Source organism: Leptosomus discolor, chromosome 2 (assembly GCF_034619465.1).
Source record: "Leptosomus discolor isolate bLepDis1 chromosome 2, bLepDis1.hap2, whole genome shotgun sequence".
NCBI classification, from domain to species: domain Eukaryota; kingdom Metazoa; phylum Chordata; class Aves; order Leptosomiformes; family Leptosomidae; genus Leptosomus; species Leptosomus discolor.
The window spans coordinates 36,523,891-36,534,579 of NC_141392.1; the positions used below are offsets into that span (position 1 = coordinate 36,523,891).

General features: G+C 52.5%; 1 protein-coding gene across 1 annotated transcript in view; it reads right to left on the reverse strand.

Annotated features, from left to right (window-relative positions):
• Positions 1 to 5,049, reverse strand: part of ATL2 (atlastin GTPase 2) — a 42,694-nt gene extending 37,645 nt beyond the window's left edge. Inside the window, exon 1 of the mRNA XM_086482310.1 lies at positions 4,920 to 5,049. Coding sequence (XP_086338436.1) covers positions 4,920 to 5,049 — 130 coding nt within the window. The remainder of the gene's footprint in view (positions 1 to 4,919) is intronic.
• Between the last annotated feature and the right edge of the window lie 5,640 nt (positions 5,050 to 10,689).

Consider the following 10,689-nt stretch of genomic DNA (forward strand, 5'->3'; position numbering starts at 1 on the left):
TTAACCAAAACACAGGGGTTGCAGTTGGCATAAGATACCTGAGAAGTGTCAGCATTCCTGCAAGACCGGTCTCAAGCACTCCTGTGCATCCAACACGAACAAGAGCTGCTTGGCCTCCTAAACTAGGAAAGACTGTTGTATTTCAAGGAACACTTTTAGTTCAAGTAAAACTGTTCTGTGCTAAAACTATTTCAGAAATGTTTTTAAGCTGCAAGCAGACGAACATGAAAAGGAAAGAACACAGCCTCCCTCAATCCCACTCCCTGCTTTGAGAAGAGTTGCAGTTGAAACACTGCAGAGCTACTCCTATTATTTCACCACTAGTGACTTTAGGGTAAGCTAGAGCATAGCAGCTGTTAAGCAACACTTAGTAATGGTACAGGAGTTATAGGCCTCTCCTGTTACATGTCTCTTCTTGTAAGTATTCAAATCAATCACTCTGCTTTACTTCATTGTACAGAAGGCTCTTCTGCAGGCAGGCACAGATCATCCATAGCTACACATGCAGATCCTATCAATTAAGTCACTCCACGTCTAAAGTACACGAGCAACTTAACAGCGACATGCGCACGTCTCCGCCACTGATGATGCCACAGCCACCTCAAAGGCCATTTATTACAGGTGTGCTGGAGCTTTTATGACCCTGAGAAAGTTATGCGATAATCTAATGCTTTGATATCATGAAGCTACATAGTGGTGAAAACACAAAGAACCATCAAAGAAAATTCAGCAGTGCTGGGGGGTGGGGAGGAAGTAACCAAGCAGTAAAGCAGTATGATATCCTCAATTTCCATCTTTAGACTCTTTTAAATTATTAAAATTGCAATGCTGCCAAACACAGTCAACCATTTCCATGTGCTCATAAGCATTGCCTTTTCCTCCCTGTAAAAAAAGTCAGCAGAGTAGCCTCTCCACACTGGCCAGTTTATAGTGCTGTTAGATTTTCTAGTATCTAGATGGTTTGCAAATGAAGCAACTGAAACCAGTAGTGGCACATGGCATCCGCTAGATTTCATTTAATAGTGCCCAGTGCAATCATTCTGCTTCCAAAATAAGTGAGAATTATACAAGAAACATGTTAAAATAGTCCAGTGTTCTAGTGCAGTGCTAAAAACCTCCCACAATTCAACTTAGTGTTCAAGTCAGTACAGTCCTCACAGGCCCCAGGTACCCCCTCATGCAGACTATGGTAGACAGAGGGTTACAAGCTCCCGGCTTTTAAGCTATTCTTGAGAAATAACCATATTAAAAAAAAAACAACACACCCATATGCGCAGACTCCAGCACATCGGAGGCTCAACACCAAGCCAGAGACATGTCCCATCACTACCAGAGGATATATTACAAGCAAGAGGAGCACTGACGGTGGAGCGCACCGGGTCCCTACGGGGGACGGCTCACCACAGATCAGCCACCTCCTTCCCCGAGCCGCCCGGCACCGCTCCCTTCGCAGGCCGACGTGGCTCCGCGGAAGCCAGCGGCCTCGCTCCGGCAGGGTGTGAGGGGAGCGCCCCGCGGCGCAGGAGCCCCGGCGGGCAGCACCCGCCGCGATGTACACATGGGCAGGCGGCGGGGCGGCCCGGCCACGCCGCAGCGGGGAATAAGGTTACCGACCGCCGGCCCGCGCTCACGGCCGCCCCCGCTCCGGTACGAGCCGTCGTCCGCACAGTGGGAGGCCCTGGCCACGCAGGGAGAGGGGGGTGACCCCGCTCAGCAGCCAGGCCCAGCGTAGGGGCAGCCACGCCACCTTCCCCGCTGCCTCTCGAGGGCAGGTGTCGGGGCTGGCGGCCGCCCCCGCCATTTTGAGGAGGGGGGAGACACCGGGGCCTCCCCCCCCACCCACCCCCCCCCCAGCGCCGCCCGCCGACAGGTCGCACCACCCAGCCCCGTGCCTCCCGCGGGCAGCCCGGCTACTGGCCCGCCGCCGCCGCCCGGGGAGTGGGAGCGCGTTACCTGCCGGGTCGGGCCGTTGACGGGCCGGACCCGCGCTCCGCTCCGCGTCCCTTTCCGCCATCTTGTCCGGGTTTAAAATTAACTCGCCGTGACGTCACGGCTCCGCCGCGAGACCTTTATCGCCCGCCGGCGGCTGCGGCGCGCTGGCCGCGAGCAGGGTGGGTCCTAGTGCCCCCGGCTGCCTAGCCGGGGAGGAGCGCGGTGGCGCACCGCACGCATAGCCCGCGCCCTGCCGTTCGTGGGGCGGCGCATGCGCGGTTATTCCCCGCCCACGGCCCGCGCATGCGTCGCCGCCTCACTCCGGGGAGGCGGCCTGGGGAGATGCCGGCAGACTGACGGCTCGGCGGGCGGCGAGGAAGGGGGGTGGGGTCCCCCGCCTGCACCGGGAGGAGGGCCCCCCCTCCGCCTGAGCGGGGAGGCGAAGCCTCACGCGGTGTGGGGGGCTTCTCACAGGGCTCCAGCGCATGGGGTGAGGGGGGCCTCGAGGGGCCTGGGGTGTTTGGGGCAAAGGGGTGAAGGTGGCACAGTGGGTGAGGAGGCCCCAAGGCCACGGGACGTTTCAGGGGGAGCATCCCTTGGAGATTCCTCGCTCGTCATTGGTCTGCTGCTCCCAGCACAGCTTGCTCGTGTAGGAAACCCAGTGAGCTGACGGTGTGCTACCAGGCCTGCCCCTTAAGGCTATGAGATGGCGTGCACTGCTGCCTGCACTGCGCCATTGCCCGCTGGGCCCTTGCTTCCCTTTTCCACTTCTGTTGGGCCACAGGGACAGCCAGGAAAGCAACCCAAGAGCTCTGCATTTCTGGCGGTAACACCAGCTCCTCCATCGAGTTCTCTCTCCCTGTGGCACTGCCACTGCATTTGGGCTGGGAACACACAAAAGGACAGCTTTGAACCACAGCAGGTCGCACAGGTTCCCAAAGGACCAAACGTTCCTGCTGTTGCTGGGTTTTATAAGAGTCTTGATCCTCTACACCCTAACTGACCTTACTGCACAAAGGTTTTAGGACTGTGAGGTTTCCTGTTACTAAAGGTCATGTAAACCTTCACAATTAAATCAGTGTGACATTTGTCTGATAGATCAGCATGTAAAGTGGGCAACAACTTTGCAAAAACTCACCTCACCGTGCTAATGCTCTCTGTAGAAACCGTTTTTCTCAAAGTCTTGAGCTATGCTAACTTACTTGGTCCTGGGAATGTAACTATTGATTGACAGCAATCTAAAAAATAAGCAGAGTTTGGTTCTGCCTAAATGGATGTGGAGGGAAAGGTCAGAAGATATCTTCAAAGCAAAACAACGGGCAGTCGTGGCACCTGGGTCAGAAGATATCTTCAAAGCAAAACAACAGGCAGTCGTGGCACCTGGAAGTGCTTTCCAAACCTTCTCCAAACCTCACTTTTGGTCCTTTACTACTGAGCTACCACATAAGGGTCTTAACATTGGGGTCCATTACACTTGGTGCTGTGCTTACAGTGGCAGTGCTTACCTCAGAGAGTTTAATGTCTAAAACACATTAAAAGGACATTAAAATATGTAAAACATGCTGTTACCACAGCAAGTGAAACTGTGGAAGGATACAATGAACAAACTGATATATTCAATTCTAGTTATGTCACTTGTAACAATAAAATATGCAATACTGTAAAACTGTCAAGAATTTATTATTCTAGATTTACATCTGCGTAAATGGAAGCAGGATTCAACCCCTTTGTACAGAAGTGTTAGTAAGAATGCTAGGAAAAAAGTTGCCATTGGCCTTTTGCAGTTTAATACCCTCTACTTATTTGAGGAACATGAGCGTGCCGTTGCCTGTCTTTCTAACCTCATCCCAAGTCAAGAGGAAAACCTTTCTTGACATCAGAAAAAAGGCAGAGCACACTCTACATACAGAGGTATTTCAGAGATACACAGGAAATCAGACAAAGGGAAATACCTTGAAGTAAAACACACTGAAAGCTAGAAACACTGTTAACTGACCATCTTAAGCTTCAGCAGCTCAATGTGAAAACTAAAAAAATGAGGAAAAACCCCACAATACTAAAGAAGTTTCCCAGTTCTGTTGTAAGTAAACGGCCTTGTTTCTGATCAAGTCTGGAACAGTTTACCCAGAGAGGAGTTTGAAATAGTGCACATACAGACAGATTTCTGCTGCGTGCAATGGGGTTTGCTGCTGCTGTAATGTGAGAACAGAAGTCAAAAACTTGGAGGTCACCTTAATTCTGTCCTTTTATGTTTGCAGGAAGGAAGGAGACCTTTTCTGAGTCAAGGCTTTTGCTATCGATGTGTCATCTGGCTGCAGAGGTCCACATCTCCACCACATACCTAGCTGCGTGCCACTTTCCTCTGAGCCAGGCTATGCAAGGATTTAGCACTGAAATTGCTTAAGCTAGACATGGATTTGGCCTGAAGGGAGTTTGGGAGCAACTGCCCAAACCACTGGCAGGCTGTGGTGCGGAGGGACCGCCAGAGCAGGAAGGACATGTCTAACCCACAAGTGCAGGCTGGGCCAGTAGTCCCCTCAGCCAGCAAAGGCACAGTTTTGTGCTACGGATGGCATCTTCTGGATTTGGCCATGCTGGTTTAAAAAACTCCACTGTCCCTTGCTTGTCCCAAAGCTGCTTTGGGCCAGTCAACACAACAAGTGTAATCAGAGCAATAAGCCAGGTCTGCCCAAGGCAGGGGCTGCTCAGCCACCCTACAAGGAGACCTGTCCCCTCCCGCAGCTGGGAGCGAAATGGATCCACCGCAATGTCTCCTGGCCTTCAGACAGCATGGCAGGGGACAGGACAGTTCCTGATCGTGCAGGCAGAGTCACCCACTGTACACTAGAAAAGGCCACATCAGACTCAGGCTCTTTATGCCTTGCTGTATAATATGCGTCTCTACCCCTGTCAGCTAACCTGTGCAATGCTTCTGGGTTTGTTTAAGGTGACCTGCATGATGACAAATCCATAAGCCAAACACCCACCTGGAGCATGCTGAATACCACTCCTGGGCTGGGGAACTGAGCGATCTCCCATCCTGAAGGGCTGAGGGTCCTGGGATGAGCTGGAGAGGTCTGTGTTGGTGGTACTGCGCTTACCAATGTCTTTCCTCATCTGCTTCAGGCTGTAGAATCCAAACTAGTGACGAGGTGAGTCTCATTCTCCCCTCCAGGCTAGGCAACTCCACAGGCAGCCAGGAGCTGAGGACAAACAGCTGTGAGATAAAGGTGGTTCTTCTAGCAGCCCCCACAGTGTGCAGCAGTAAGGCGGCACCTCTAATCCCTGAGTCGCAGTCCCTAGGGCCACCCAGGGCTTCCCAAGGGAGAAAGAAGACTGGGGAGATGAGGAGGAGTCACCCTGCAGTGGTGAACCAGCGCTAGCACTGGGCACAGCCAGGGCAGGCAGTGGTCAGCTGCTCTCCCACCATGCACCACCAAGAGAGTTGCATCACTCAGGCGAGTTTAAGATTTCCCAACGGCCTCCCACTGGGAAATCCGCCTGGATCTCAGGCTTGTTCCCAGAGATAAACATTTGTCCTCCCAGAGTCTGGAAAAGCCTTACAAGGTACCTCGTCTGGCTTTTCTTTGCGAAGCGCCTAGGCTGTGGTGCCCGGCCCTGCTCCTCATGGGTTTCACCTGCTCACAGCTTCCCACCTCTTCCAGCTGGAGCCCTCGTGCCTTCTGCGTGGTGCCAGCAGGCACTGGATGCTGTGCTGCCCACTGACCCCCTGCCCTCTCTGCCGCTGGATACTCCCGTTGACTCCCTCTTCCCATCACCTGCACCCTGCCCACGTGCAGAAACACACTGCATGGTTCAGCCTGGGCTGGCTGGTGTTTGCCTCACCACCTCTGCAAGGATCTCGGCCCCGTCAACAGGCAAGTTTGGTTGCCTGTGCATTTTTTGTGATGTTCAATATTCCCCAAGAGTATCTTCCTCAGATTCAGGGGTACCTTCATCTGTCGTGCAGGAGATCTGAAAGTTGTCATGTGTCACTAGAGAGCGCCCAGTGCAGCCCTGAGTTTGTAGGTACCTGTGTGGGTTTGCGTGACCTGGATCTTGCCAGAGCAAAGCCAAGGTGGGACTCAGCATGGATCCAAACCTAGTTCTCCTGCAGGCTTCCCTGCAGAGAGCTCCAAGGAAGCAGAGAGGCCGTCGAGAGCAGAAAGCAAGTTGGGAAGGAGGGGAAAAAACCATTTACCCAATCTCCTGAGCCTGCAGCTGTCCCACATGCCGAGAGGACATGCCTTTTTAGCTGGCAGCAGCACACATGCTCAAGAGACAGCGAGCAGCTCCTTGCATACCACTCATTTATGGCAAGAGTGGGGAGATACATCCCATTCTCCCCTGGTGATGACTCAAGAGCTGCTCCTCTGGGGAGGAAGGAGGAAATAGCGTTGGATTTGAGCTGCTGTCAGAGCGGGTCAGAGCATGTTGCTGGCTGCAGGAATTGCCTGGAGGTGCTTTCGCAGGAGGGGCTGGACCGGTTTACTGTCTCTCCCAGTGCAGCCCAGTGCCAAATACCTTTGAAATGGGCATAATCCATTCTCAGCCTGAAGGAGCTATTGCACAATCTCCCCAGGATTAAGTGTTTAAATCAAGGGGCTGTAGTACAGCCGGGGGAAGGGCAGTGGGCAGACTCCAGAGCCATGCTTGCCTGTGCCATGTGTGTTAGGGGGGCTCTCTGAGTTGGTGGCAGTCTCGCAGGTGCAAATGAGAGCCTTCTCCCCCATCCTGCCCTGTCTTCCCTTGTCAGGGTGATCCAAGTCTTCAAAGGATTAAATGGCTAAGTGGTTTTCTTCTGCTCCTGAAGCTCTGCAGCCAGCCTTTCATGTCCAAGCCTTTGCTCAAACAGGACTCCTATCATTTGGGTCTGTATACACACAGGGCGATTTCCATCTCATTGTGCAAGAGCACAACAAGATAAGGCTGCTTTTAAAACCCGGGCTAGATACTGACTCCCGTGGAGGCTGCAGTGCTGCTTAGACCTGCCAATACGCCTGCAAACCCCAGGACTGCCCCACTGCAGAGCTGGCTCTGTCTACAGCCACCATGCTGCCTCCACCCTCCCCCAGAAGATGTCTGCCTACCTACTGCCTGTTCCGCAGTGATATTTGACCTGCATGTCTAAAAATGAGACCAGCTCTGCTACTGGGGAGTATGCATGCACATGTGAAATGCCAGTATGGTGAAATGTGTTTCCACATAGGCTTTAAACTGCTTTTTCTCATCTGACCTGGGCATCTCTAAGCACCTCTGGGGTTCGGGTCCCCTTGGTGGCATTTCCTAACAGCACCTTAGGCCATCAAGGCCACCACAGGGAAAGAACTTTTCCACACTCCCAGACTCTAGCTCCCAAACCTCTTGTCCTAGAAAAAGAGGAATTGCTCCAGCTGCCACTGTGATGCCTATCAAATGTCTTGCAAAGATAATCACATCAGCCACTGAACCTGTACAGCCTCCCTCCAAGGCATGGAGCTGCATCTGCTTCGCTGGTACACACAGCAAGGCACTTGGTTCAAGGAAGAGGGAGTCCCCAGTGCTACAGCCCACACTGCTAGTGCTTTTTCTGCGTGGTGCAGCCTGCAAAAATCAGGTTACCAGAGACAATTTGGGATGAGAGGAAGTACTCCACCATCACAGAGGCATCAGGGCCAATTGAGAGCCTCACTTGGAAAAATGCTGTGTAGACATTCTATTCTTTAATGTCATAAAATAAGACTGCTTGCTTAGTGTGCTGCAGATATTTGCTAGGAAACACTCCTATCAGCACTGGCTGTACCTTTTAGAAGAGGATATTTGGCTAGCAGCTTAACTGACCTTCCATATCACAAGCCAACTCCTTCTCTATGGGGTAAAGCATCTGTGTGTGATACTGATTTGAACAAAGCGGTGCAGCTTTACACCTGGGGAGGGTATTTTGCATTGAGCCCTGTGCAGGCAGACCTGTCGCCTGGTTGCATATGGGGTTGAGTATGATTGCCGTGGCACACAAAGGTTGCTAATTACACAGTGGAGTTTATTTGCATCCTTTGCAGCTGCATGAATCTGGCTCTGCTGGGCGAGATTTACAGGTCCTCATGAGGAGGCAGGTGGTTTATTCCCAGGGTTTCACACGGTTTCTTCCCATGCAAGTCCAGACTAGCTGCATGGAGATGAGTTGTGCTTTAAAGAGGAAATCTGCTGTAAATTCCCACAGCACTAGAGAAGCTGAGTTGCAGCTCTCATTGTCCTTTCCTGGAAGGCAAGCCCTCTGCAACACAGGGTCTCCCACCCACCCTGGATGAGGCTGCATCAGGCCATCACTCCATCAGGATGGGTTTGGATGCAATTGAGCCACACGGTCACAGCCCACCCTGCCCAGCTTGGGAAAGTTTTGGACTAGCACAGGCTGCCTCGCCAAGGACTTAGGTACCTCAAAGACATGGTAGCTGTCAGCAGGAGCTGGTGTGCAACCCAGTGATGGAGGGACCTAAAGGAAACTGCAGGTCAGATGGTGACCTGAGATTCTCCCACCAGCACTGTGGACTTATGAGAGGGTGCCGGGGCAGCAGCACACTCCAGGGCCAGGATGCTCTGAAGCAGGCCTGGATCTGGGACATGATCCCTAACACACTGATGAAACTGTCTGGATCCAATCTCTGGCATTGAATCAGAGTCTGGGGCTGAGTCTAGACATGAAGGACCGGACCAGTTCTGCTGACTGCATTTCCAGGTTCAGGCTGGCCTCTGGGCCAAGCTAAGTACACAAAGCAGAAAGTGCCATTTAATCTGGCTGGATTAACATGTGAATTTAATTAGATTTAATCTACTCTCAATAAAATCTAGAACACGCTGCAGAAAAATGGCATTTAATCTTTCTCCAAGCCTCTTTGTACACATCTGAGAAGAGGGCCCGCAGCACAACCATGGGCAATCGCAATGAAATGAGAAGCCAAGTTTTAGCAGCACCCAGAGGATGGGGCTGAGATCAGCATCCAGTCATCTTTGGATTTGTGCCGTCTGATTCAGAGTTTCTCCTGCCCCAAAACCTCTCAGTGTGACAGAGGAAAGCATGGGGAAGGCAGAGGTGGGGGCTGGAAGGCATGGTCATGGGCACTGGTACCCGCCGGCCCCAGCCTTGCTCCTGGGCTTGCTTAAGAGGCAGCAGGGCTTGTGTCACAGAGGGCTGTGCTGCTCTGCTGGCTCCAGGGGAGTTTCAGCAACTGCAGGTCTCCCCTTGTTTAGCTGTGAAACACACTCCCCTGGGCCCAGCAAGCATGTCAAAATAAAGGCAGGCACTCTGAAGCGAGTGTGCGTGGCCTTTGGGAAAACCACAGTGCCAGGTTGCTGCTGGGGGCTGCTCCTCGAGAGCATGGCTGGATCCTCCAGTAAGACCGTACAATGGATTCAGGTACTGTCCTGTGCACACTCATGTCAGCTTGTTCTGTGCACCCAGTCAGCCACAAAAAGCATGGTATTGCACTGGCTTTGAACGCATTTAGGTAGTTCAACAAAAGAAGACTCCAGTGGCTCATCACAAGGAAAAACATAAAATTATTTGGAAATATTAATCAGGGGGATATCACCTATTTTGTGCAGCTCAAGTAATGTCAACTTTCAAGAAAGAGAGAAACAGTGGGAGAAGGAGAGGGAGAAGGCATTTTATTCTTTTCCTGATTCTGCCTGCCCTGGATAAATGCAGCCTGGCTGTAGCAGAGGGCTGGAGGGTTAGCTGCCCAAAGCAAAGGCAAATTCATTTGAGATCCAGGGATTAAGATACAATCATTTGATCTCAGATTAAACAGGGGATGAGCACCACAAAGGATAGCTTAAAACATTTGGAAAGGTGTTAAGGAAAATCAAGCAGGATTAAATAACAAAATAGCTGCATTAAGCGAGAATGCCTCCCCGGTTCATGGGAAGCCAGGCACCAAAGAGCCTGCCAGCAGGGACAGGAGAGCATGCTGGTGATACGGCTCTGCAGTATTTGGGGTTTGAGCGATCGACTGTATGGCAAGAGCAGGGCAGCTTGCTATGTGTGGCAGGTGAGCTGTGCACGTGCACAAGTGATCTGGCAGAGCCAGTGTCCCATCCCAGCCCCACCAGTCCCATTCACGGCTCTCTGTGCATGGCATAAGGGCAGCTCGGGGTCCCCACTGTCCTGGAGCAGCCTCAGGGATGGAGCAGAAGGAACCACGGTGGACCCAGCTCATGACTCCTGCCAGCTTTGCGAGCAGCGTTTTGGGAGGAGAGGAGCACTAGGGCTGCCACATGGCTGCCGTGCTGGATGAGGGACACTTGGTGGGTACACAAGACACTTCACATCATCCCAGGCCCCCCACTGCTCCCCCACCAGCGCTGGCCTCTGGCTGCCAGGCCGGTTCTTGGCATGGCCCCACTGCTTGCAGTACCCTGACTTCTGTGCAGGGAGACACAGAGCACAACTGAGAAGCCCAGAGCATCTTTCCTCGACTGCCACAGGGCCACGCTGATGCCTTGCTCTGCCAGCACAGTATTTCCGGAGGGGGCAAAACACAAGCAGGGGATGACTTGAGCTTTCTCAGTGCCATTCAGCTGTCCCTCAGGGTTTCTGTTTCCCACCCACTCCGTTGAAAACAACAGAAACTCGCCCTGCCCTGCACCACTTTGTTGCTGGTATTGAACTGCTCTCCCTCACCCTCAGGGCAGCACGACCACCTGCCAAAAGCCCTTATTAGGAAGAAATTATCCTGAAAAAATAGGCTAGCTAGCTGTAAATGCATGCGCAAGGACAGG